A 26,761-nucleotide genomic window follows, 5' to 3' on the forward strand; every position below is an offset into this window, starting at 1 on the left:
TCGGTTGGCAATGCTCCTGTGCCAGATTGGATGCCAGGAGAGGGTTTCAGGTGGATTCCCCCAGGGACTGCAGTTCGGTACTTGGGTTGTCAGGTTGGTTTTGACTTGTCCCCCGAGCAGCAGATTGCTCCTCTTCTCCTGTCCATCAAGAGAAAGCTGTTACATTGGAGCTCAGCACGACTTTCGCTGGCTGGTAGAGCAGTAGTTGCCAACCAGGTGTTGTTGGCGACTATGTGGTACATCACTTTTTGCTAGATCTTCTTGAGTTCTTGTATCAGTCAGGTTGAGAGGCTGATCAAGAACTTCCTTTGGTCAGGTCGTGACACTAAGATTGCCCGAGCCAAGGTGGCTTGGTCGGTCATCACACTTCCTTGTTCTCAGGGAGGGCTTGGGATCATTGATCCAGCACAGCAGAGCAGAGCCCTTCTTGGGAAGTTCGTCATCAGAGGACTTCTTCCAGGCGAGGAGCCCTGGAAGGAGTTCTTGCTGCAGAGGCTTTGTGCCAGGGTGCCTCAGTCAGGAGGCCCTTGGCAACCTTCGACCAGATGGATCTTTACAGAGTTGCGCCGAGTTGGTTTGAGCAGGAGACTAGAGGACCGCTTCGCTGTGAGTTTGCTTCGATCTTGGGAGCTCTTACGGCATGGCCTAGAGCAGAGACAGCCGACGTGCACGGAGGAGCGCCTACGGCAGCACTAAGAGAGGCCACTTGGTTAGCACTCAGAGAGGCCACTTGGTTGGGAGTCAGCCTCATGTTTCTTGGGGTCCCATGGCAGCAGGTCCAGCGCGCTCTCTAGGTGACTGGCTAGAGTTCACAGGTTTGTCAGAGGAGGCAGGGTTTACAGCTACAGGGTATGAGAGGGATGCAGAGTATGTGTCAGGACATCTCAGAGTCAGTTCCAGCTGAGTGGCTCACGCCTCTCAAGCCAGTAGCACCCCGATGGATGGGAGCCTTCACACGACTGGAGGTTCTCATTTCAGTCAGGGCCTGCTCAGAGACTGTCCCAGCCCTGTTCTTCGAGCTTCAGGGTGGGGGACGATTACAGCGAGTTGCAGTAGAGGCCCCGCAGGTAGCAGAGTGCTGTTTCCAGAGGATCCGAGTTGTGGGCATCTGTGGGAGGACTTGCATCATAGACCCTAACCCAGCAGCTCTTGAGACTGGACACTGGAGGCTATGGGCTTGGGAGTGTTGTCCACTGGCACGAGTACAATGGGATCCTGGTGAGTAGCTATGGAGGGACCCCCTCTCTTCTGCAGACCGCCCAAGAGTCCCCTTCTTTCAGTACACTGTTCGGCTTGGACGTCATATACTTGCAGCACAGAGAGAGGCCCGCCCCGCTGCAGCACGTCACTGGCAAGAGGAGGGCCTCACAGTCGAGTTCTTGGCAGACTTTTGGCAGAGGCTGTGGGACTCCAGACAACCGAGGCGCGTCACTTTGTTTCATTGGTTGGTTGCACACAGAGCCACGGCAGTAGGGAGTTGGCTTGTGCATTGTGGTCTCTCGGCCGCATGTGCAGCCTGTGACCAGTTGGTGGAGAGTCAGCGTCATTGTCTTTGGGACTGTCCCTCGGCCCAGCAGGTGTGGCTCCGAGTTCTTCGACTGATGCCTGCTCTCTCCACGGCTCGACAGTACACTTGGGGGGCAGCGGCTTGGTCCACACTCACCGGCCCGGCACGTCAGTTTGAGCTATCTTCCACCAGCAGGATGATAGTGATGCAGGGGAGGCGACCTACATTCCAGCCTACTACAAAGCTTACTCCACAGGAGTGGTGCAATGAGAGAGAGGAGTGCTAGGAGCTCATCAGTGGCCTGACACTTTGGTTCATCTGGCGGGCCCGCTGTTTCCGCATCTTTGAGGCTCGCTCTGGGCCAATAGCATAGACTGTTCGTGACTTTTGGCTAGAGCTGATCCATACTCTCAGAGGAAAGCTTGAGGGACTACAGGGTAGCTCCGACCGCATGCGGGAGCGCCGCGAGGCTTTCCTTCGACTCTGGCGCCCTGGGCCTTTCTACACCATAGTCCAGGGGGTGCTCAGATGGCACTACTCTCCACCTGTGTGGCTCTTCCCTCCTCCCATCTCTTGATTTAGCCTCTTTGTATATATGTTGTTTTTTCATTGGGAGAGTCTCCCCATCATACTTGTTGTAGCCCCTATTGCAGAGGTGGATGTAGCCCTATGGGCAGTTTTCATTAACTAATAGAAGGATCTCTTTCTCGGAAAAAAAAAAAAAAAACCTTGAGCAGTAAAGATCACTAATCTTGAGAAAATACAACATTTATTCTGCTGCACCTTACAACGTCCCTATAGGGTGCCGCTAGAACTGCCTCCGCAAATGGTCCCATCCGATTGGGAGTGATCTCGAGCTACGTCACCAATTCCGGTGAAATGAAGTTGGCCTTGGCTCCTCCATCAAAGAAGATCAGGGCTTCTTGGTCTTTCACTTTGCCCCAAGCTTGGCAGAAGTTCTGTACTCTCGTCTATCGTGCTGGGATCGGTACCCAAGCAATCTGGAACCAGTCTTATTTTCATCTTGCCTTTTCTTCCACGTTCCTCAACTGCTCTCGAACTCTCAGGCCGTTCGTCGTCCTTGTCGGTCTGTTCTTTCTATGCCTTTTTAGGGCACTTCGCGGAGATATGTCCAGTTTCCCCGCATCCCAAGCACTTCCCTTCCCTGATGTAGCAAGCTCTCTCCAGTGGAGTGAGTTTGGGTCGTGCATCTTTCTTTACTGGGTTGCTCTTCCTCTTTCTACTTTCATTTGTCAAATTCTGTTCAGCTCTTTGTGTCATGATCTCATCGGTGGGGTAGGTCAAACTGCCAGAGTGAATGGCAAAACCCCGTTTCGCATGACTCATGAACTCATCAATGAAACCTGACTTTTGTTCCAAGCAGTGATCTTGGATCTCTGTAGGTAGACCCAAGGTAAACCGCTCAATCTGTTCCTTGAACGAGATCTTCTTAAATGAAGAGGCGGGTAGAAAAGAGCTCCAGAATCTCTAGCAATAAGCGTCCACTGTATCCTTCTTGGTCATCCGAAGATGGTTCCAAGCAGTTCGTATATCACGTTCATACTCTCGAGTTAGCCAAGAAGAAATAAAAAGCCTCTTGAATTTCAACCATTTAATTGGCGCAGTCTTGTTTAATAAAAGAGTGGACCACCAAGTTCGAACATTCCCCTTAAAATAAGAGATAGCTCTCCCAATCTTGGAGTGCTCTGAGTAACGCCCTCCTGCGAAAGCGATGTCAAACTGTTGTACAAAAGACAGCCTTCGAAGCATCTCTATATCGAGAAAATGTGTCAAATTTAATTGACTGTCCACCTTCCTTAAACTCTCGGACTTTCTTGCTTTTGTCTTCCAGAAAGTCATACTGGTTGGCTTTATAAAAATTCTTCTTCTTTGCATAAAAGTTGTTGTCATCAGAGTCCGAACTATCTGAAGACGAGTCCTCTGTAGAACTGTCACTCACGAGACGAGATTTAGACTTCTTTGCCTTTCTCTTGCCCTTTCCGAAGCGTTGCTTTTTGCTTCGCTTTTACCTTTTCTGTCTTCTTCGCTCGAGTCAGATGAGCTAGAAGAACTATCAGAAGAAGAAGAAGAACTGGGTACTCCTTCAAATCGAACACGCTTCTTCTGTTTCTTTGCCTTTTCAAATGTCGATTGACGACCCAAATAACCCAGGAAGTCAGTGCCTTTCTTTTGCTTTTTGTCGAGCTTTTTAGCTTTGTTTTGCCCGTCAAAAAGCTGGGCAATTCGTGCATCAACCACCTCTTCTAATTCCTTCTTTGTATACTTCTTGGGAGTAGGAGTTTCTTGAGAGCGGGTTTTTGGGGTGGTTTGTGGTCTTCTGCCATTGCATGTGCGCCTCCTCGAAAGAAGTCTCGCTCATATATTTTGCAAATTTTGAATCCTTCACAAAATTGAGCATCATCTTTGTTGCGTCGCCGATCAATTGTTGACGCTCCATCTCTCGACGCTCCGCCTAAGTAGGCCGAGGCGGGCCATACTCCTTGCCTGAATCTTCGTTGTGATCCCTTCCAGCATCTCCGGATGCAGAGACGGTCGACCGATCTTTGCCTGAAGCCATAGGTGCAGCGGCAAAAAATTAAGGGATCCGATTTTCCATGGAAGAGAAATCGGCCGTGCTCTGATACCACTGTAACAGACGTGGACACTCCAAGTCGAGAATCTACCACGACAGCACAAATAACCACTTCAAAACAGTTCACAGTTCACAATTGATTCGACACTAGCCCGACGGAGTTCCATGCCTAGAGATATTGGCCCCAAAGTCTGGCGCCCCTTTCGGTATTTCTTTTTATATTAATTTGAGTTCAAAGTACAAGAGTGCGGGCAAGCGCTCACACTCAGACTCTGCGTCCAGATGCTCTGAACTGTGAGAGGCCTGCTCACATATTTAAAGATTACAAGGGTTGCTAAAAGCAGAGCCCCAAAAGCTGGTAATCAAAAGCTCTAATAAAATAAAGCAAGTTCTCCCTCTCTAGCCATACTTGACCACAAAAATAAAGCAAAGAGTTTCCTCTCTCTCTCTTTCCAATTTGCGTGGAGCCCATAAAGCAAAAGCTGGCCCAAAAAGCAAATCTACCGCAGAATCTCAGCCTCCGCAATTTCCGCCGCTATTGCGGACTACCACGTCAACAGTTGTACGAATTGCCACGTCAGCAAATTTTCCGTGTTTCACGGGGCTGCCCTGATGCACCGGTTCTGCTGTCCCATTTTGGGAGTGTATTTGTGTGTGTTAGGGTTTGCCACGTTGCCACAAGGCGGGCACCATGTGCCAATAGAAAAGAACAGACTGAACAGACTTTTAGCACTTCAATAACAATTGAACTGAAAGAGAGAGACGACAGGCGACACGGAGTGGCGGAATTCCACCCCAGAGAGTATTGGCCCCAAACCTTGGCGCCCCTTTCGGTATTTCTTTATATTGCATCATCAAAGTTCAAGCCGGTACTCCAGACTCTGCACCTTCTCCAGGAAGCATGCCAGAGAATGAGCCGTAGCCTCATATTTAAAGGCCCTTGGCCTAAAAAGCAGTTCCAGTAAAAAGCTTTTAAAACTCAAAAGCTTCTGGTCCAAAAGCAAAGCCAAAAGCTGCCTGCGTAAATCACGGAAATCCGCACAGCCTTCCACGTCATCAACCAACGCAAAACGCGGAAATCAACCCTTAGGGTTAGGGTTAGGGTTTTTACAGTTTTAGGGTTTTTGGCAACAGAATTAGGGTTTGCAGGTTTTAGGGTTAGGGTTTCCAAAATTAGGGTTTCAACAGTTAGAGTTTTTGGTAAAAATTAGGGTTAGGGTTTCTGCTCTCGGGCAACCACGTCATCACTTTGTGACACTTCTTTTGTTACTTGTTCTTTTAGGGTTTAGGCCCCTCGGCCAGTAGCTCCGTTCTTCAGTAGGTCGACACGTCAGCAGTTTGTTACATCTCCCCTTGTTGTAGATAACTAACATAAGAAGCCATGCAATAGAGTGAAGATCCACCAGAGTAATAAAAAATGTCGAGTTTGATACTTTGAACTTGAATCTATTCCAATTAGAAGAATCAATAATATACAAAAACATTAAAAACATAAGCATCACTAAAGATACAACAAAGAGTTAGAAGAGTGAGAAGCTTAGTATGACTTTGATCAAGTGAACCTAGCCAAAGCACTTAATTTATTCGAAGTAGCCCTAATTTTTGGGGTTTTGGAACTTTAAACCTTTGTCAAAACCCCTAGTTTGTTGAAAATACTCCTTCGTCCACGCATAACATCATACAGAGAGTTTTTTCTTGTTAACTATATTGTGATGCAGGCTCCAAATCGTCCTCGATTACAGCATATCTGCAAAACAACTCAAGTTGGCTCAAAAATTTCCGAGGGACATTCCGAGGGACAATCAGTTTGCTCTTTTTGTTAAGGAGTTAGCTTCTCCTTTCTGCTCTTTTGATTAAGGAGTTAGCTTCTCCTTTCGGCTGTTTTGATCAAGGAGTTAGCTTCTCCTTTCGTCCAGATCGGAACTCTTGATATTCCGGCATAGTAAAATTAGCCATCACACCCAGACCTTACTGATCTTCCACGGGTGTCTTGATGCATTAAAATTACATACCCAAGCAATCTCATCCAATTAGGAATATTCAGTAGTTGGCACATCACAATGCAACACAAATGCTCACATATGCATGTTACAAGACATAGAAACATAAAGCCGCCGATGAACACTCCCCCCGCAAATAACCATCCAGGTCCGGGCCATGAGCTGTTCAACGACTCCCTCATCACTCCTCCCGCAAATAACCTAAAAAGGTCCGGGTCATGAGATATAGAGGCCTTTTACAACCAAACGCCCCCCATACCACAACATGCGTCGTTTGGAGGTGCTGAGAGTAACCACTGCTCAGACTTCTTAATACTCCTCCCGCATAACCATCCAGGTCCGGGCCATGAGTAACAACAACAATACTCCCCCCGTAAATAACCACAAGGGTCCGGGCCATGAGTAAAAAAAACAACACTTTTCAATCATTCAATACTCCCCCCGCAAATAACCACAAGGGTCCAACAAGGGTCCAGGCCATGAGTATGAACAAGAATTCTCAAACATCATTTCTCACTTCTCCACTCGGGAGTAAAATCACCAATCATTGGAACCAGTATCAAACCATAGTCAAACAATTCAAATCGGCACCAAAACAAGTTCAAAACAGATACCATCCATTTCAAACAAATTCCAAACAAGATCAAACAAAACTCAAACTTAAAAAGCAATCTCGACATCAGTCGAGCTCAAAAACTCGATTGACTTTCCATCTTGAAACCTGCACCAAAAATTCGGGTTAGGTTCCTTCCATGAGGTCGTAGCCGTGCACAGCATGGTCCATCAGCTCTTGGACAAACAGTGTTTCTTTGGTTGCGATGGTAGTCCCAAGAGATAGCAATCACACCGAACCTCCAAGGTTATCAACTCGAGAAGACACATCTACTGAGAGATGTCGAGAAATTTCAAGTTATACTCTGCTAGGGTTTCCATGGCAAGCATTCAGGATACCCCCCTCTGCCAAAAGTTGCACTCCGAAGGAAGATGTCAGAAACCATATAACTTCGGACAAAATTTTTTCTTGAAAGCTTGCCTAGTACTTTGAGTATGCTGCTTGGTAGCTATCAACATTTGCATGGCACTACCTCTGAGAAAAACAGTGACTCGAAATAAATCTTGGATCCTTCTTTTGCAAGTGATAATGGCTTATGCCCTGTAAGACATGAGCGGTGAAGACGGGAGCGCGCCCGATGTGCGATGAAGTAAGGGTGGGAGTGGCTATTAAGTCTCAAATAAAATTCCAATAGCTCTGTCTGCTCTTTTGTAGGACCGGTATGCTTTTAGAAAAGCACACGCCTGATGCTCTGATACCACTGCCACAAGGCTGGCACCACGTACCAATAGAAAAGAACAGACTGAACAAACTTTTAGCACCTCAATAACAACTGAACTGAAAGAGAGAGACGACACGCGACACGGAGTGGCGGAATTCCACCCCAGAGAGTATTGGCCCCAAACCTTGGCCTCCCTTTCGGTAATTCTTTATATTGCATCATCAAAGTTCAAGCCGGTACTCCAGACTCTGCACCTTCTCCGCGAAGCATGCCAGAGAATGAGCCCTAGCCTCATATTTAAAGGCCCTTGGCCTAAAAAGCAGTTACAGTAAAAAGCTTTTAAAACTCAAAAGCTTCTCGTCCAAAAGCAAAGCCAAAAGCAGCCAGCGTAAATCACGGAAATCCGCACAACCTGCCACGTCATCAACCAACGCAAAACGCGGAAATCTGCCCTTAGGGTTAGGGTTAGGGTTAGGGTTAGGGTTAGGGTTTTTGCAATTTTAGGGGTTTTGGCATCAGAATTAGGGTTTGCAGGTTTTAGGGTTAGGGTTTCCAGAATTAGGGTTTCAGCAGTTAGGGTTTCTCGCAGAAATTAGGGTTAGGGTTTCTGCTCTCGGGCAACCACGTCATCACTTTGTGACACTTCTTTTGTTACTTGTTCTTCTTGGGGTTTAGGCCCCTCGGCCAATAGCTCCGTTCTTCAGTAGGTCGACACGTCAGCAGTTTGTTACACACGTCACCATTTTGTGACAGATACTATGGCCCTTTCCAAATAAAAGAAAAGATAAATGATGTCTCTTTTAGACTGAAAATGCCCGTGTAACAAACTTGGACACCCCAAGTCAAGATTCTACCGCGACACAACAGAGATTCACTTCAAAAAGTACTCAACCACTTCAAATCATAGTTCAAAAGAGAGTCGACACGGCCCGGAGTAGTTCCGTGCCAAGAGGTATTGGCCCCAAAGACTGGCGCCCCTTTCAGAATTTCTTTTTATATTAATCTTTGAGCAAAGTAGAACTCCCGCAAGGTCCTCCACTGTCAAAGTCTGCGTCCAGATGCTCTGAAGAGTGAGGCCCTTAGGGCTCTTTCATTCTTACAAGGGATGCCCAAAAGCAGAACCCCAAAAGCATTCCTTTTTTTAAAATAAAGCAACTGAGCCAAAAGCTTTAAAAGCTGCCAAATTCAGCCAACGCAAATTCAGCCTGCTTTTCCATACGCACTACCTCGTCAGCAGCTCAGGGCAAAAAGCACCGCAAATCAGAGAAGTCCGTACGGTGTGCCATGTCAGCATGCTCAACGTGAATTCCGAAAATCTACCACGTCAGCTTGCTGCGTTTTTCCGGCCTGTAGCCTGCTGAGTGTGTCCGGGCATGCCACATCACCGGTTTGTGACAGCCCGATACTTGGAAGATTCACAATGCTTTTCATGTGAGTCTATTGAAGCCTTTTAAAGGCGATGTGCTCGATGATGGGGAGCCAGATGAGCCACTCGAAGTGGAGGAAAGAGAGGAGATTCTCGTTCCAGAACAGATATTGGCACACATGGATAGAAAGATTAAAGGTAAAGTGATTAAGCGGTTCTTGGTTAAATTCAAGAACTATCCTGCATTTGGATGCGAAGTGGATGGAGGAGGAGGACCTAGCAGATACTCCTCAGATTTTGGAACTTTACCTTGAAGCATTCGCTTTAGCATAGTCTACTCCGATAGAACCCCAATTTCAGCATGGGTGAATCTAGTGCGGCGGGCTTGCACAAGAGAGGAGTCACTCCGCTCCTTTGTCAACGAACTACCCCGATTTTGATATAGAGTCACTGATGTCCCTTTGGGTTTCAGGGATGTTGCTGGGCTGACAGTATTCTGTTGTATGACTTTATGAGCTGGAATTTCCCAAAAATGAAATTGGAATCCTCTTGGCATGGAACTACGCCGGGCTGTGTCGACTTTATTGTGAATAAGTTTGCAATGAATCTCTGCTGTGTTGCGGTAGAATCTTGACTTGGGGTGTACAAGTTTGTTACAGTTCCCCCAGATCAGCGGGTTGAATCTCGTGCAGGCGGGACTGCACAAGAGGACTTACTCCGCTCCTTTGTCACAGATTACCTAGATGGAATAAAGCCCTTGATCTCCTTTTGGAATTCAGGGATACTGATGTGCTGACAGTATTCTGTTGGATGACTTTATAAAAGAAGTACTTCGAAATGGGAATTCCCGAAAATGATTACTCGCACACGACAGTGCTTAAGTCAAAAATATCTATAGAGATGATCGCAATATGGGATTAGTTAATCCGACATCAGTGAGGTCCGAGATGGATCTAGATGCGATTACTAAATACGTTGCTAGCAGTCACGGTCTGAAATTTGGAATGAATTTCTATGTGATGTGATCTAAATCTGATGTCATGTGATGTGACTGTTGTCTTTGTACAAGTGCTCGATTCGTGTCGTCTAGTGCGTCCGTGTAAGGTGCAGCAGAAGTGAATGTTGAACTTTGCTCAAGATGAGTGCTCTGAATTGTGCTCAAGGGTTCCTTTTACTTACGGAAGGGAGAGCCTTTCGTTCCTTTAGTGAGAGAGTGCAAATGATCACAAACAAAGTGGATAAACACAGTGAATGAAGGCGTTGAGACTGAGAGATAGAGAGAGAAGAATACGACACCAGAAAGTTGTCAAACCCTCCTCCAAGGGCCCCACTCTCTATGGCGAGAGAGGTCTAGACTCTACGCTATTGATTGCACAATCCTCGTACAATGGTCTAAACGCAATGGACTTGCCGACGATGTCGACAACGACGAGACGGGCTGAAATCTAAAAACGCTAGGGACTAATGTAAGGTGCAGCGAAAGTGAATGTTAAACTTTGCTCAAGATGAGTGCTCCGAACTGTGCTCGAGGGTTCCTTTTACTTACGGAAGGGGGAGCCTTCCGTTCCTTTAATGAGAGAGTGCAAATGGTCACAAACAAAGTGGATAAACACTATGAATGAAGGTGTTGAGACTGAGAGATAGAGAGAGAAGAATACGACACCCAAATGTTGTCAAACCCTCCTCCAAGGGCCCCACTCTCTATGGTGAGAGAGGTCTATGCTATTGATTGCACAAATCTCGTACAATTGTCTAAATGCAATGGACGTGCGGACGATGTCGACAACGATGATGACGACGACGAGATGGGCTGAAATCTGAAAATGCTAGGGGCTGAAAATCTTCTATCTATTGAATTCTGACTCTATGTCGGTGACGACGGGGATGACGACGATGCGCTGAAAACACAGATGATGAAATCTGCGAATAGCGGGTTGAATCTGCAAACGCTGGCTGATCTGACCGTGCGGCGAGGATCTGCTCCGGGGGGAGGTGAGATCTGCGAGGTTTGGGGGCTGCGGTACGGAGTCTAAGTGCTGAAAATGCAAAACGTTGATACTCTATGTTGATCTGTAGCCGAGAATCAGCAAAACGCTAGCTTGGGCTGCAATATGCAAAAACCCTAGGCATGGTCTACTGTTGCAATAACGCCATGGCTGATTTGCTGTGTGCAAAACGCAAGGGCTGATCTGCATCTGCTGAAAACGCTAGGCTCAATCTGATGCCAATCGTTGGTCTTGCTCTACTGTTGGCTGGAAACGCTAGGCCTCCTGCCGGTCTTGCTGAGAAGGTGCCTGTGAGTTGTGAACTCCTGCTACCTCTTCTGCCAGGAAGTGCTATCGCTAGTTTTCTTATATATATCCTTAGCCAATTTGCCCTACCCAGTTTCCCAACAAAGTCACTTATTAATAATAAGTGAAAAATCATGTTGTGTGCAACCAGAGGAAATGCAACTACTCTAAGTGCCTGGACATGCACGGCCTGCGCACACGCTCACAAAGGTGCCAGAACACTTCCTAAGCTGACCTGAACCCTAGTCATGAAGTAGCTTGTGCACATGCACATAGGGTTAGATGTGCACGTGACAGCTGAAATCTGCAAATCTTGTATCTGTTGAATTCTAACTCTATGTCGGTGGCGACGGCAATGATGATGACGCAACGACGATGCGCTGAAAACGCAGATGCTGGAATCTGCGAATAGCGGGCTGAATCTGCAAACTCTAGCTGACCTGACCGTGTGGCGAGGATCTGCTGCGAGCAGGTGAGATCTGTGAGGTTTGGGGATTGCGGTGCGGAGTCTGACTATTGAAAACTGAAAACGCTGATGCACTAGATAGTTCTGTCGCTAGGAATCTGCAAAACACTGATGGTAATCTTCAATTGCCGAAATGTTGGGTTGATCTGCTGGAAACTGCTAACGCCGGGCTGATCTGCAATCTGCAAAACGCTGGGGCTGATCTTGATGAAAAACGCTAGCTAAGTTGCTGCAAAAAAAGCTAGGGCCATCTGCTGCAAAAACACTAGGTGGTCTGGTTGGCTAAAAAACACTAGGTTGTCCTGCCAGGGTCTTGCTAAGAAGGTGCACTATCAGACACTTTGTCTTTGCTGTCTCTTCTGCCAGAAAGTGCTAGCGCTAGTTTTCTTATATATTTCCTTAGCCAAATTGCCCTACCCAGTTTCCCAACAAAGTCACTTAATAATAATAAGTGAAAAATGGCTAAAATAGGGAAAATGGGTTCTATGCACTATAAAATGCCCCTAATGGGTACGGACTGTAATATGATGATCATGCTGTGAGCAACCAGAGAAAATGCAACTACTCTAAGTGTCTGGACATGCACGGTCTGCGAACAGACTCACAAAGGTGCCAGAACACTTCCTAAGCTGACTGAACCCTAGTCATGAAGTAGCTTGTCCACATGCACATAGGGTTAGATGTGCACGTGACAGTCGGTACTTAGAGTCGATGTCTACTAAACTAGTTTATGCCTTATGTATGATTGTGCAGGTGTAATCGAGCACGATTGCGATTCTTTCAAGAGGGGGGTATGTCACAAACTGATGACGTAGCATGACCACCAACGAACAAACATTGACGTGGTAGACAGTAGGGACATCCGAAAATTGCACTGACGTGCCGACGTGGCAATATGGACCCCCGTAAAACGCACTACTGACGTGGCAGAATTGTACGAAATGGCTAATGCTTTTGAGCCAACTTTTGGGGATTATTGCTTTTGAAACCCTCTGCTTTTGAGTTTACTGTTGTTGGGGCTCTACTTTTGGCATCCCTTATATACCTAGTTGAATCCAGGATAAGCCCAGATTCACCCTGGAAGGAAACTGCAAGGTAATAGACCCATGGTAGTCACCCACTAGACAATATAACCATCACCTCCATCATGCATAGTATTGACTAAATACAACGACATCCCCACTAACATCGTCAGTGCCCAATAGTGGGTGTAGAAGTAGGTACTAACATATGCTCCCTAATACACGTGAGCATACATCAACACAAAGTTCAGCGTACTGAGTTTCTGTCATCCCCTGTGAGAATAAAAGAGCCCTAAGGGCCTCACTCTTCAGAGCATCTCAACGTAGAGTCTGAGAGCAAAGGACCCCTTCGGGAGTCATACTTTGCTCAAGCATTAATATAAAAGAAATACCGAAAGGGGTGTCGGTCTTTGGAGCCAATCTCTCTGGGCACGGAACTACGCCGGGCTGTGTCGACTCGAATTTTAAAGTTGTGAAGTATTTTAAGTGATTCTCTCGTGTGTTGCGCCAGATTTCTAACTTGGGGTGCCCAAGCCTGTGTGACAGAGAAAGCTTTGGCCTCTTTTCCTTGCAAAAGCCTCTACTTGAAGGATTACCGCATCGAAATCCCAAAAAGCTGAAAGGGTTGCCACACCTTGAGATTGGGCTGAAACTCATCAAAGTTGAGAGCTAAGGCTCTCGAAATTTAAATTAGAGTGCCAACAAGATAAAGTTCAGAACGGAGTGTGGGTATGCACTGTGCAGCCCCATGTTCCAGTTCAGATGCTTGTATTCTTCTTTTCCCCATCAATAACGATACTCTCTAAGGGGGGAACAGCCCATCTTCTGTCCCAATCTCATGTCATTTCTCTCTATCTCCGTTTCTCCTATCTCCAGTCTGACTTCTTAGAGACACTTATTATATTGCTTATTAAAATTGTGATACGCTTCCATTTCATGACAATGTTATCACTGAGTAATGACAAAATCTCCAGCAGGTTGGTCCTAGCTGAATCGAGGAGAGGCGAACCTTTATACATCAACGAAAAAACTAAAAGGAAAGCTAAATGCTGCATCACTAGCGGACAACATCTCACTACACAGAGCATGGGTTAAGGATCTTCTAAGTATGGGATGCTTGGTGCTACATTTCTCATGCGCCTCTTTCTACCTACAATTTTTTGACCTTAATCAATCTAGCCTTGAAGGAAAGTTGCCATATCAGCTCTGACCCTGAGATTTAACGACGATCGGTATTCAAGTTGCAACATGCAGAACCGTAAAAGATGAGCCTCATCAGAGAATTTGTATCATAGGTGTAGAACACTCCCTCCATCCAATCATAAGAATGCATACTTAACAAGCTCCATCACATAACAAATGCAAATGAAAAATGGAAATGGAAGGCTAACAGGATCTTCCCTTCCATCTTCTCTTTTCTTCCACAAATGATACTGCCCAAAAGAATTCTGGCATGCAGCTAATTATAGCAAACACACTGTATGCTAAAATAGACCAATTACTTAAAAATTGTTGATAAAAATCAAAGTGGCATGAAAAAAACCCATGATCCTCAACCACAGCACCTGGAGTATTTCAATTTAGTATACATTATTTACAAGTACCTGTATGAAACATCCAACACTAGACCCCTGTACTGAGTAAGTTCCTTGTCATACTCATCGACAGCGTCCGATTCTTCATCAGCCCACTCCGTTGTCGTCACACTGACAGCAGAAACCAGTCCAACAGAATCTCTATGTCTGCGTCTGCAGTTTTGAAAAGAGTGCAAGCAAGGGCTGTTTGCAGCGTTGAAGCTAAAATCCAAAGCAACCCCTCCGTCGAGGGGGGAGCGGCAAACAACCACAATGGATGATCCTCTTTCCCTGTAAACATGGCAAGCTGCTAAAGAAGACGAGAGAGCTGCACGTATGCTTCCTTGCCGGTGTAGATTCTCTCCAACAAACGAATCACCGCCTCCAAGCAGCCATGCAGGCCTCATGATGAAGGCTCTCTCTCTCTCTCTCTCTCTCTCTCTCTCTCTCTCTCTCTCTCTCTCTCTCTCTCTCTCTCTCTCTCTCTGTGTGTGTGTGTGTGTGTGTGTGTGTGTGTGTGTGTGTGTGTGTTATGTCGACAAATTGAAAGGAAGGAACTTGTGAGGGAAGAAATGCGTGCAAGAAGATGAGTCAGATGAGTGCCAGAATCGCACTCAAACGACTCGCCTCGCACAGCCTCGTCTATAAATGCCACGGGCAGGGAGTCGAGGGATCTACCGTCTACGCACAGGCGAGTCAGTGTGTGAGTCAAAGAAAGAAAAACAGAGAGAGAGAGAGAGAGAGAGAGAAGAGTACAATTCCGAAAGTATCCTTCCTATGGCTCAAGGAAGCCCTCACGTCTCGTTTCTGTATCATGACTCAACACAGTCTCGTTCGATTACAGCCAATGAGCTTCCTCCACGGCACCCCAAGCAATCAGACAGGATGAGAAGTACCTGTTCACACGTTTGTCCATTTTCTCCTTATAGGAGAGGGTTTTAGAACTTGGTCACCACCTAGTCTATACTAATTTATTATCTATACTACTCTATTAGGTCTCCCCAAACTTAGAAAAACTAGTAAAACGGCGCCGCCTTCGGCAGCGACATGGCCCCTCTTACCCTCAAGCTCCTCACTCTTGACAAATTTCACAAAAGATCGAGAAAATTGTTCTCTCTCTCTCTCTCTCTCTCTCTCTCTCTCTCTCTCCCTCCCCTCCCTTTTGTTTGTGGCGGGGCTGGTTCTCTTACCACCAGTACAACGGTAAGACCTACGACGGTGCTTAGGCATGCCAACAATATCTACATAAGCCCTACATTGAGAGAGAGAGAGAGAGAGAGAGAGAGAGAGAGAGAGAGAGATTGCATTATCGTCCGCAGAGGTCATATATGGCTCATGGGACCGGAGACAAAAAAAAACATTACACGCAGCCTTTTAAGTGAAGGCATTGGATACATATCAGTTAAGGACTGCGGGTCCGTCAAGTAGGGTAGAAGATAAGAAAAGAAAGGAAACAATACCTAAACCTAAGTAGGGTTGGGTAAGGGGAGACCCCCTTTGGGAGTTCGGAACTCTTGAATGATGGCATTCCCCCCTCAGTAGACTGCCCATTTTCCTTGCTTTCCGAGAGAGAGAGAGAGAGAGAGAGAGAGAGAGAGAGAGAGAGAGACTTGTTTGTTTCAAGTAACCTACTATCATGAATATCAGCATGTATCATACTGCCTTGGAACAAATCCTTCTTCTTAGCATAGTTTTAAGTGAGCTCACAAAAGAAGGATCTCTTCTCTTCCTCTCCATGTTTGCTTGTGTAGAGACAGATATTGCTGCTCTCTCTCTCTCTCTCTCTCTCTCTCTCTCTCTCTCTCTCTCTCTTCCCCTGGACGTTGCGAGCAAGAACGTGGATAGCTCTCTTTCCCTCTCAATGCTGCAAGCATCATTCGTCGAAAAGTGGAACGCTAAAAAGGGACTTCGTAGCTTCAAGCTGGCTATCAAAATTATATTTTGATCCCTCTCAATGTCTCCCTGTCCGCTTAGAGAACACTCCAAGAAGGTGCCGAAGAAAGGAGTTATTGACAGGCTGATGGGGGGCCATAATCCCTCCCCCCAGTAGAGAGAGAGAGAGAGAGAGAGAGAGAGAGAGAGAGAGAGGCCGTTCTACCCTCTTTCAAGTTTGCTTGTGTAGTGGATATTGTTGCTTTCGTAGTGCTACTCTATATCCATGCAACCATTGGTGCTTAGAGAGAGCACATAGGATCACCACCTAGCACCTGCAAACCTACTCTAGAATACACAGTTGTCGGCACCTCTAGAGCTAGCTCGTGGTTCGAGATAGAGCCCATGTTGGGCGTCACTAAATTGAAACAACCCTCAAAAGGGCGATGAGCACCACCACATGGGCATTGGGCTGAGACACATTTTTCCCGAACACTCGTGCCGCCAACGCTGTTCAACAACTTCAAGTAGCTTACCATAGCTAACAGGCAGAGAGAGAGAGAGAGAGAGAGAGAGAGTAATTATCGTCAATAGGCGTAGGTTTCCTCTCTCTCTCTCTCTCTCTCTCTCTCTAGGAGTTGACTCCTTTGCGTCTCTCTCTCTCTCTCTCTCTCTCTCTCTCTCTCTCCAATGAAGATGTTAATATACCATTTCATTCATATCTCTCTCTCTCTCTCTCCTCTCTCCTCTCTCTCCTCTCTCTCTCTCTCTCTCTCTCTCTCTCAGCAGTCTCGTTTCTTCCCTAGATTTGTGAGTGGATTTGTCACCGCTCGGCGCTTAGTGAGAACAAAATAGGTGAAGATGACAGCCAGCTTGGTTCTTGAGCATGCAAGCATGCGTACTTGCATTCAAAGTGTGCGCCAGCTACTGTTCGAGAAAAATCATTTTTCCAAACATACAAAATTCCTTTCCTTGTTTGTGAAATTAAAAACGACACGATATTAAGATGAGACACATTTTTCCCGAACACTGGCACCGCCAGCGCTGTTCAGCAACTTCAGGTAGCTCACCATAGCTGAGAGAGAGAGAGAGAGAGAGAGAGAGAGAGAGAGAAGAGAGAGAGAGAGAGAGAGAGAGAGAGAGAGAGAGAGAGAGAGAGAGAGATTCAACTCCTCTTCAATGGAGTCTTGATGTGACGGTCAATTGGATGTCCTTCAAAGTGCCAGCACTGCAATTAAAGCCACTGCTTGCATGCTGCAACATTGAGAGTCCTCGAGAGTCAGAGTCTCCTCTCTCTCTCTCTCTCTCTCTCTCTCTCTCTCTCTCTCTAATTATTCTCAGCAGACTTAGCGCTCAGCTTGGTTAAAGGTGGTTCTTCAGCACGTGGGCAGTATGCATCCACTCTGTCCATCTGTCGCTTTCTTCTCGCGCACTGTATTGCATGTCCCTGTGCGGTGCCTGATTGCAGAGGGCACTGGTCAGAGTAAGCTGCTTTGACGTGTGGCAGGAGGGGGGCTGGAATCCCTCCCCCATTATCCATAGTATAGATAATATAGATTGAAAAGGGATAAGAAGGATGGGGGAAGGAACTTAGAAGGGGGTTGAAGATGAGGAGGCAACAAGGGATTGTTTCATGTTTTGTTGCCTGCCCGTGTGTGGCCGCCCGACCCAACCATCACCCACGTCAGGAGGCCCATCCCGCGCTCGCTCTATAGAGATCAGCTATGTGCGAGCCGCGGTCCATCTGGCACGACGACCCTCTTTCTCTGGCTTGTTATAGTAGGTGTTCAAGTAGTCGATTCATGCAAGCAATCATTTCAAAAAGAATTGTGTCAAATTAGGGTAAAACCGATTTGTTGCTTAATCTTTTACCTATGTCATATTTTCCCCCCACCTCAGTTCTGCACCCTTTGGACCCGGCCAACAAAAGCAGTGCCTCCCATTGGCTGCCTCATGTTGATCCTCTGATTTTCGTTTATTCCCTTCAATTCTAGCCACTCGCGTCTTCTCTTCAAGAGCCCCCCCCTTTCCACTTTTAGCACCTCAGTTCGATCCCAGCTTTCCTATTCTATTGCAAGTTTATAGTAATGCTAAAAAAAGAGTAGCCCTCGAAGCTCAGCGCTTGCAAGCGTGGCAGTGGGCACTACATAATTCAAACGGATAGCTCCACAAACACCCCCACGCATGACCTTCCTCTGCTGTATTCATTATATTTCTGGATTTCCTGCATTATTTTGTAAATTCAATTTTTGCTCACCTCCTCCTTCTCCCCCTCTTTCGCCTTCGTCTTCTTTTTCATGATGCAGCAGCAGGAGCTGCTTCCCCTCCGCCATATATAGCCACGCTCCCTCCATTTCAAGGCACCTCCCTTCAAGTTGTCCCCGTCTTTACCGGCGCTCTCCTCCCCCTGAATGGTGCTATTGACAGGACATCTCTGTCGCACGTCAGGACCCCCTAAGCTTGTTGCACGCAAGCAACCTGCAAGACATCTTTGCAGGCAGTATTTGAACATAAGAAGCTCTGTCTTTATCTTTGGAGTGTCCGAGGGAGAGAAGCAACAGCTATGGTGGACTCGATTAGGGCCCCATTTATCCAAAGACTCTCTCCCTCCTGACAATCACCTCATGTCTAGCTTCGTTGCCGACGATTCCATGTTGACAAAGGAAAGGAAGGCTTGCAACATCAATATTTGGCACAGGCAACCCCCATTCCGATTCAAGGTGAGTGCCAAGATTACAAACAATATATCTTAAGAGAAGCACCTCACACATGGTGATGCAGACATTGCTATGGAGTAGTCGTCAGAGCATAGACATGCTGATCTCTCATCTTCAGATGAAGAACACCATTCTCAGTTTTCAGTCCTTATTTCTGAGTGTTACTCGAGCATTCTGAAAACCGTTTTGTAGCTCGCGTGAAGCTTATAAGCAGCCCTCCTCCTCTTGGCCTGCACTACCTGCAGTACGCTACCCTCTTCTGGTTTTTGTGCACGATAGCAAGGGATCCCTCCCCACCTCAATTTTCAACGCTCTGATTTGATTGCCTCTCTCTCTCTCTCTCTCTCTCTCTAGACTTCACTGAAACGGTTAACTCCGGTGGCGCCTCTGTCTCTCTCCGTCTCTTTCACTATCATTGTTCATGCAGGCCACACTAGGGTAAAGGAGCAGTTGTAACACATGTGCCTTTTAAAAGTCATGCACGTCCCAATTTAGAGACAAAAATTTGGAATATGCTAGGAATCTTGCTTATGTGTCAACTTGTGATTTGCTAAAAACTGTACCATTACTAGGCCTTGGGTGTTTCTAAAACCTAAAAGACCTCAAAATTTAAACTTTCTCAAATTGACTACCCAAATTAAATTAAAAAAATATCAACCTTGGTATTACCTAATCCGCCTTTGCATGAGGAATCTCATGCAAATTTCAAAATTCAAATCTGACCAAATTTGCAAAATCCCACCCAAAATTACACTTTTTTTCTTGAGTGTCTCTAAACTGGCTCCTTTACCCTACCTGAAGCTGGTTTTCGTGCGCGATAGCAAGGGATCCCCCCCCCACCCCCCCACCCCAATTTACGCTCTGATTTGATTGCCTCTCTCTCTCTCTCTCTCTCTCTCTCTCTCTCTCTTCACTAAAACGGTTAACTCCGGTGGCGCCTCTGTCTCTCTCCGTCTTTTTCACTATCACTGTTCATGCAGGCCACACTACCTGAAGCTGCCCGGAGCAAGCAGGTGCTGCCATGTGGAAAGGTGTGTGTGGGGGGCGGGGGGGGGGGAATCCCTCCCCCTTTTATATAGTATAGATATAGATAAAAAACCTTTCAAAACATCTTAAGTGTATAAGTGAAGGGGTGAGATTAGGAAATGAAAAGACCCGTGCAAGTGGAAAGTCAAAAGACTTTTTTGTGTCAATTTAAAAGAGATGGTCGAGTGCACAATGATACATTGTCCAAATTACGTGAATAACCCTTAATTTGCCTTTGAGATTCCTTGAGAATCTGTAAATTCGAATGCAAAAGTGCTCCTCCTATCACCATCATCCAACCCCTTCCTCGTGTTGCTATCGTTGGGTCTGCGGAAGCACCGAACTGTTAATTGGAGTCGAAGAGCTACCTTGTGGCCTGCTCTACATCATAACTCGCTCCAATACACCATGTGGCCGTGTTGCCTGCTATGCACCATCTTACACAGAACTTGCTCCTAGATATCCCACCGCAGTCCTTCTCCCTTGCCCTCGAAGGAACCAACCCAACCAAAAAAAGGCGAGCTTTTGCCCCTGGATGCACAGGAGCAAGCCATCTCCAGGTCTATCTTTCCAAAAATGGAGAAGGCTTGAGAGGGAGGGAGCCGGTAGTATCATCGCCAACTAGATTCTCCAATGCTTCCGCTTGTAGAGAAACGAGACAAAGATAGAAAATGCAGGTCGCGAGGGACAACAAAATCAAAATCTCTCTCTCTCTCTCTCTCTCTCTCTCTCTCTCTCTCTCTCTCTCTCTCTCTCGTTGCTACAGGGCCTCCCGTGCATAGAGAGAGAGAGAGGGGGGGGGGGGGGGGACATCCCCCTATGTGTGTGCTCATGTTGACGCCAGGCATGTTCCCGCCCCCCTCCCCCCAGCCTTTGTGTTCGCAGAGAAAAATCTCTCTCGGTCTCTCCCTCGACACAGCATCCCTCTCTTTCTCCTTGAATTGTTTCACCTTTTTCTTCCCATTCAAATCAAGGCATCTTTGCAAATACCTCCTAATAAGCCCAAAACCAAAATTTGGCACACCCACTTGTGTTTTTCTTTTGCTTATTTTTCCCTTTAGCGTTTTCTTACTATCCTTGCACTACATAACTAGTGAATAAATTTTTTTGAAGCCATTAGGAATACCATTATGGAGATCATTTCTGGCATGCCATGTGGCATAAGAAGAGAACGCAGAGGCTATGAGCGGGTGAGAGGAGAATCTGCAATTAGAGGGGAGGTGTAATGGAATTGGCCTATTAACTTGAAAGTAGCAAAAATTAAAGAGAGTACTTTTGTGAAATTACTTTGTGAGCATAGCGGATGAACATAATTGATGGTAGCAACATAAACATAGCATTTAGTTAGCTTGGCATGAACAATACTTTTGCAGGAGAGATAATTTAGAGAACATGACAATAGTCGAAAACTGGATTTATGTGGAGCCGGTCCCCCCTCCAATAGGCATTTGTATTATGATTTCTCCCATCAAGAGACTTGTTACAATACAATCTTTGTGTTCCTTGTGACCTAGGTGATCCAGTGAAGATGGAAAGCTTCATGCACCATGAGCATAACATAAACTTTGTGGAAAGCATTAACAATCCCAAGCCTCAGTTCCAAGACCTTCGAGCACCTTCGAAGGTGGAGAGAGCTAGCACGGAATGAGGGTAGGGAAGAGGAAAAAGAAACCTTTCATAGGAGAAAGAGCTAGTTCCTCACTTATCATAACTCTTTTTGCTAGCATACATAATAGCATAGTAATGAAGATGGAGAAGATGGCAAGCTTAAGCATTGAAGCATGGCTCTTGGTTGGATTTGCATTCCATATCCAAGAGTGTTGGCGTAGGCTCTCAACCTCTCTACTTGCTTGGAGAAGGAGAGGGAGCTCTTGCACTTTGCACTTCACACAATGAGAGAGTGTTTTTGTGTGTGTGTGTGTGTGTGTGTGTGTGTGTGTGTGTTGGGGGGGGGGGGGGGGGGGGGGGGGGGGGGGGGGGGGGGGGGGGGGGGGGGGGAGAGTATACCTCCTAAGCAAGCCCCTAGCTTCCTTGGTTGAGCCCCCTTGTAGCTCATGCATGAAGCTCATTGGACCCCTCCAGGCCTAGCCAATCACAAGCAGGAGGTAAATCAAGTAACAAGGGTAGCCTTGGGACAAGTGTCCCCCTTTCCCCTTTGAGAGAGAGGACTTGATAAATGTAAAAACAATTAATTAAATCTTCTGATTTATCATTGGACCCTTTGGGTGGCCAACCAATAGGCTTTAGACACACCATGAGGGCAACATGGGGAGGAACTTGACAAGTGTCCCTTTTGCTTTCTTTGTACCAAGCATGCCTTGTGTGAGTGTGTGTGTGTTCTCTCTCATCCCCCCGGGCTCGCCCCCTCCTTGTAGGGATTAGCTTTGACTTTTGTGCTACCTCAAGCCCCTCAACCTTAGGCCTAGTTCTCACCACAAGCTTGGCCCTTAAGCCCCTCAAGCTTGGGCTGGGTTCTCACCTCAAGTACAACCCTAGCATCTCAAGTATGACAAGCACCTCAAGCATCTCAAGCACCTTAGTCATCAAGCACGACAAGCACCTTAAGCTTGGGTTGGGTTCCCACCTCAAGCTCAGTCCTAGCTTACCTAAGGTCAAAGGACTTTTAACAGTAGCTATTGGAGGTCTTCAATGAAGCTAACCCTAAGGTATTTATGCTCCATTGGTTAGCCTTGCTCTTTGATAGACCATCTCTCATTTGGGCCCCTTTACCATTGGCCCCGTGTTGAGATAGATCTATAAGCACATGTCTATATCTTAACCCTTGTTCTCGTTTATTCTCCCACATTAAATGATCAATTTAATATGAGAAAATCATTTGGATTGGTTAGATATTAGATTTTATGACATTACGTCTCTCTTGAAATCATAGTCGTCCTCGACTATGAGGCAGAAGAGATAAAGCCTTAGTCATTAGTCTATCTTACTTAGCAGGTAGAGGATCCCTTTTTACCCTACAACATCTTTCCAAGATGGATGACTAATCCATTTGGTGCTTGAGAGACATAGTTGCCGCAAGCATGTCTGCTCTTTAGTCCATTTCATTCTCCCAAAGTAGAGTGACAAATTCTACTTGGTGTTTGAGAAACGTCATCACAAACATGATTCTAAGCATGCATACTATTTAAATTTGTGCACAAGTAAAAAGAAAACTAGTCTTATAAGACAAAAACATGGGTCATTTATAAGAAATTTGTACATTTGCTTACTCTAACGTAGCATTGTAAGCATTGACAAGGTTCATACTATCCTTAAGCTATATTCATTGCATTTAATCTTCAAAAGGATAATTTTTGAACTTAATAAGATACCGTCGGATAATCTTACCATGTCATAGTACCTTGTCTTCATGCCGAAGAATAACTTCGGGTTGTAGCACCTCTTCTTGGTCTTTAACTTCGGGAGGGTCTTCAATAATTGGTTCACTTGGTGGCTCTCCTTTGTAGGGTTTGAGTAGGCTCACATGAAAAGCATTGTGTATGAGCCAATGGTTGGGCAACTTGAGTTGGTAGGCCGTCTCATTGATAGGCTTCAAAATTTGGAAAGGACCATAGTATCTTTTTGCTAACTTAGCATAATACTTTTGATGGCCCGTAGGATTTTTGCCCGCGGTTTGCCTCAATCGAGCCTTAGGAAACTTAAGCAAGACCCAATCATTTTCTTTGAAAGTTAAGGCCCTTCTATGCTTGTCAGCAACATCTTTTTGCCTTTGTTGAGAGATGAATATAGCCTCCTTAATCTTTTGAAAAGATTCGTGTAGGTCACGGCTAGGCGAAGATCTTCCCATGTACTTTGAGTAGCAAGGGACTTTTAGGTCTTCCCTCAATGATCTCAAAAGGTGCTTTTCCCGTAGAAGTATGTACAATATTATTGTAGGCATACTCTACAAGAGGTAATTACTTTTCCCATTGTGAGCGTTGATCTACTTCGGTAACATAAGTCTTGAGTAGATCGAGTATCGTAAGATTGGCTATCTCACTTCGGCCATCCGTTTGTGGGTGATGGGCCGAAGAGAAATCCAATCTTGTTCCTAGATTTTCAAAGAGACCTTTCCAGAAATTACTAGTCATTCTAGGATCTCTATCTGAGACGATGGATGTTGGTAATCCATAGTGTTTTAAAATCTGTGATGTGAAGAGAGTTGCCATTTGGTGTGCCTTAATAGTTTTTTTGACAGGAATAAAGTGTGCTTGCTTGCTAAACCTGTCGACTATTGTCCATATTCTCGTATTTCCATGGATAGACTTGGGTAATCCAAAGATGAAATCCATGGATATACTCTCCCATGGTGAATTTGGGATCGACAATGGCTAGAGTAATCTAGATTGCTTCCCTCTATCATACTTAGTCTTTTGGCATACTACACATTTTGAAACATACTCTTGTATGTCCACTTCACGATAGGCCAATAGAAGTACATTTCTACTCCACGGAGAGTAGGTTGAATGCCTCTATGCTCCGCATAGCGAGGATCATGGGATTCATACATAACTTTCTCACAAAGGGAATGGGTAACACATAGCCGATTGCCGTGGAGAAGATAACCATCTTGCAAGGTGAATGGTTCCTCTTTCTTTCCCAAAGCAAGGGCTGACAATATGTCCCTAAAGTCAGGGTCAATAGCATACTCATCTATCATAGGGATAGATCATTGTGACTTGCTATAGACAGTGCATTAACTTTTGGTCATCGTGAAAGTGCATCGGTCACTTGATTGTGTTTACCAGCAATGTGAGCAATATAGAAATTAAATTGCGAAAGAAAATTTGCCCACCTCATTTGTTTGTCGGAAAGCTTGGTTTGTGTCATGAATACTTGAGACTTTGGTGGTCGGTTCGTAGAATAAATGGATTCCCCAATAAGTAGTGCTTCCATGTGTCTAGGCATGTAGAACAGCTAAAATCTCTTTCTCATAAATGTCCTCGTTCATCGGTATTGAGCCTTTGGCTCTCATATGCTATGGCATGCCCTTCTTGAAGCAAAACTGCTCCAAGGCAATCACCACAAGCATCACATTGGACCTCAAATGGCTTTGAGAGATCCGAAAGCATGAGAATTGGTTAGGAGGTAAGCTTTTCTTTGAGCTTATCAAAAGCATGATGCTCCTTAGCAGTCCATACATACTTAACGTTCTTCTTAGTTAAGTCATGTAGTGGTCTTGCTATTTGAGAAATTTTTGCTATGAAGCATCTATAGTATGCGCACATACCAATAAAGCTTCTTATCTCATGTAGATTCCTTTGATTAGGCCATGCTTTTATTACCTCTAACATCGATGGATCCATATGAATATCATATTGAGAGATAATATGACGTAGGTATTGAATCTATTGAAGGAAAAATTCGCTTTTCTTTTGGTTGAGAAAAAGCTTGTTCTCCCTCGATGCTTGAAAAATCACTTGCAGATGTTGCTTAGGTTCCTCTAAAGACTTGGAGTAGATGATGATATCATCAAAGAACACTCCAATGAATTTGCAATGAATTTGCGGTAAGTTCTAAAAAATTTCTCCATTAAACAATTGAAGGGTAGCTGGTGCATTAGTCAAGCCAAAAGGCATGACTAGATATTCATAAAGACCAAACATTGTGAGAAACCCGGTCTTTAGGATATCTTCATCCACTATCCTTATTTGATGATAGCCACTTTTAAGGTCAATCCTACCAAAGTAGGTAGAGCCTTGTAGCTTATCAAACAGATCTTCTACTTGAGGTACGAGAAATTTGTTTTTGATAGTGATATGGTTTAGTGCTTTATAGTCTATACACATACGATATGTACCATCTTTCTTTTGCACTAAAAAGACTGGATAACAAAAAGGAGAGGAACTAGGCCTCACCATCCCTTTGTGTGATGGAATTTGCCTATGAGCTTTGAGAGTAGTGGAATTAGTAAATTAGGTGAAGCACTTTTGAGAGATTCTTTGTGAGCATAGCGGTTGAACTTAATTGATGGTAGCAACATAAACATGGTACTTAGTTAATGTTAGGTTTAATGGCCATGTGGCCGATCGCCCATCACTAACTGTCGCGAACCCTAAGTGTACAGCTATACACTTGTGTGAGCCAATAACACTAAGTACAATGTGTATTGTGTCTTAGTGCATAAGATAAGAGAAGAAAGAAAGGGGGCATATAGTACGTTGGCTCTCCCCCTTCAACCTGTGTGTAGCTATGGTGGTGTGTGTGTGAGTGTGTGCATGCGCATTCTTCTTCTGTTGTGCTCCCAGCTCCTCCCCATCATCTGGTATCAGAGCGGTTTCATTCCCGAAATCGTTTCCGCGTGCGCGCACTTTCAAGAGTGCAAACAGGATTCCGATTTCACCATTGGCAAGTTCACCTTCCCGAGAGCGTTTCCATCAGGTGTCCTAGGTGTCTTGGGGTTTTACCCCCCTTTCGGAGCCATCCGAGCCATCAGAAACCCCATTCGAGCTACGGTTCAGAAGCTGAAATTTTCAGCCCTCTTATGGTAGTTTGTGCTGCAGTGCTTCCATAGCCAGTTATTACAGGTACATTTGTTGCAGTCTCTTCCATCTACGAGAGCCCACGGCTCATTCGGGAGTGTGTAGCCTCTTTCAGAGTGGCCTCATACACACACATAGAGTGGGAGCTTGACAGCATTGTCTTCTTCGACTACATGTATAGGTACAGGCTACATGTTTCAGTGCTTGAGATATTATGGTTCCAGTGGGAGCAGTTGTTTATGCGTACATACATATGTTGACACTTTTGACAGTGTTTGAGCTCTTTTGAGAGCGGATTGACTCCCCGCAGGGATGTTTAGTTGCAGGCACATGCTTTTGACGCCTGCTTGAGCGTCTTGACAGACTTGTATGTTTTTGTGGATACTGCCATTGTACGCTTTTGTGGAGCCATCTTTTGGCTAGTATGGCAGTCCCGGCCATTTATGAGACTTGGTCCGGAAGATAGCCATTTCTGAGACTTGGCTATACGTTTTTTGCTGCATAACCTACGTTGTTGAGGGTCGATAGCGTGAGGTTTTCATTGAGCTGGGGTATTCTCAAATGTGGAGATACC

At 45.6% G+C, this 26,761-nt stretch overlaps 1 protein-coding gene across 2 annotated transcripts in view; it reads right to left on the reverse strand.

The window, feature by feature from the left end:
- Nucleotides 1–14,881, reverse strand: part of LOC147440882 (HNH endonuclease) — a 76,054-nt gene extending 61,173 nt beyond the window's left edge. The window contains exon 1 of one of the 2 annotated variants that reach the window (XM_086482694.1): nucleotides 14,124–14,876. In XM_086482694.1, the coding sequence (XP_086338820.1) occupies nucleotides 14,124–14,500 (377 nt within the window). In that variant the 5' untranslated portion in view covers nucleotides 14,501–14,876. Of the gene's footprint in view, nucleotides 1–14,123 lie in introns of both variants that reach the window. The other variant, XM_086482695.1, reaches the window with a different exon arrangement.
- Between the last annotated feature and the right edge of the window lie 11,880 nt (nucleotides 14,882–26,761).

The sequence above is a fragment of the Adiantum capillus-veneris genome, chromosome 15 (assembly GCF_014529385.1).
Source record: "Adiantum capillus-veneris isolate H3 chromosome 15, ASM1452938v2, whole genome shotgun sequence".
Classification (NCBI taxonomy): domain Eukaryota; kingdom Viridiplantae; phylum Streptophyta; class Polypodiopsida; order Polypodiales; family Pteridaceae; genus Adiantum; species Adiantum capillus-veneris.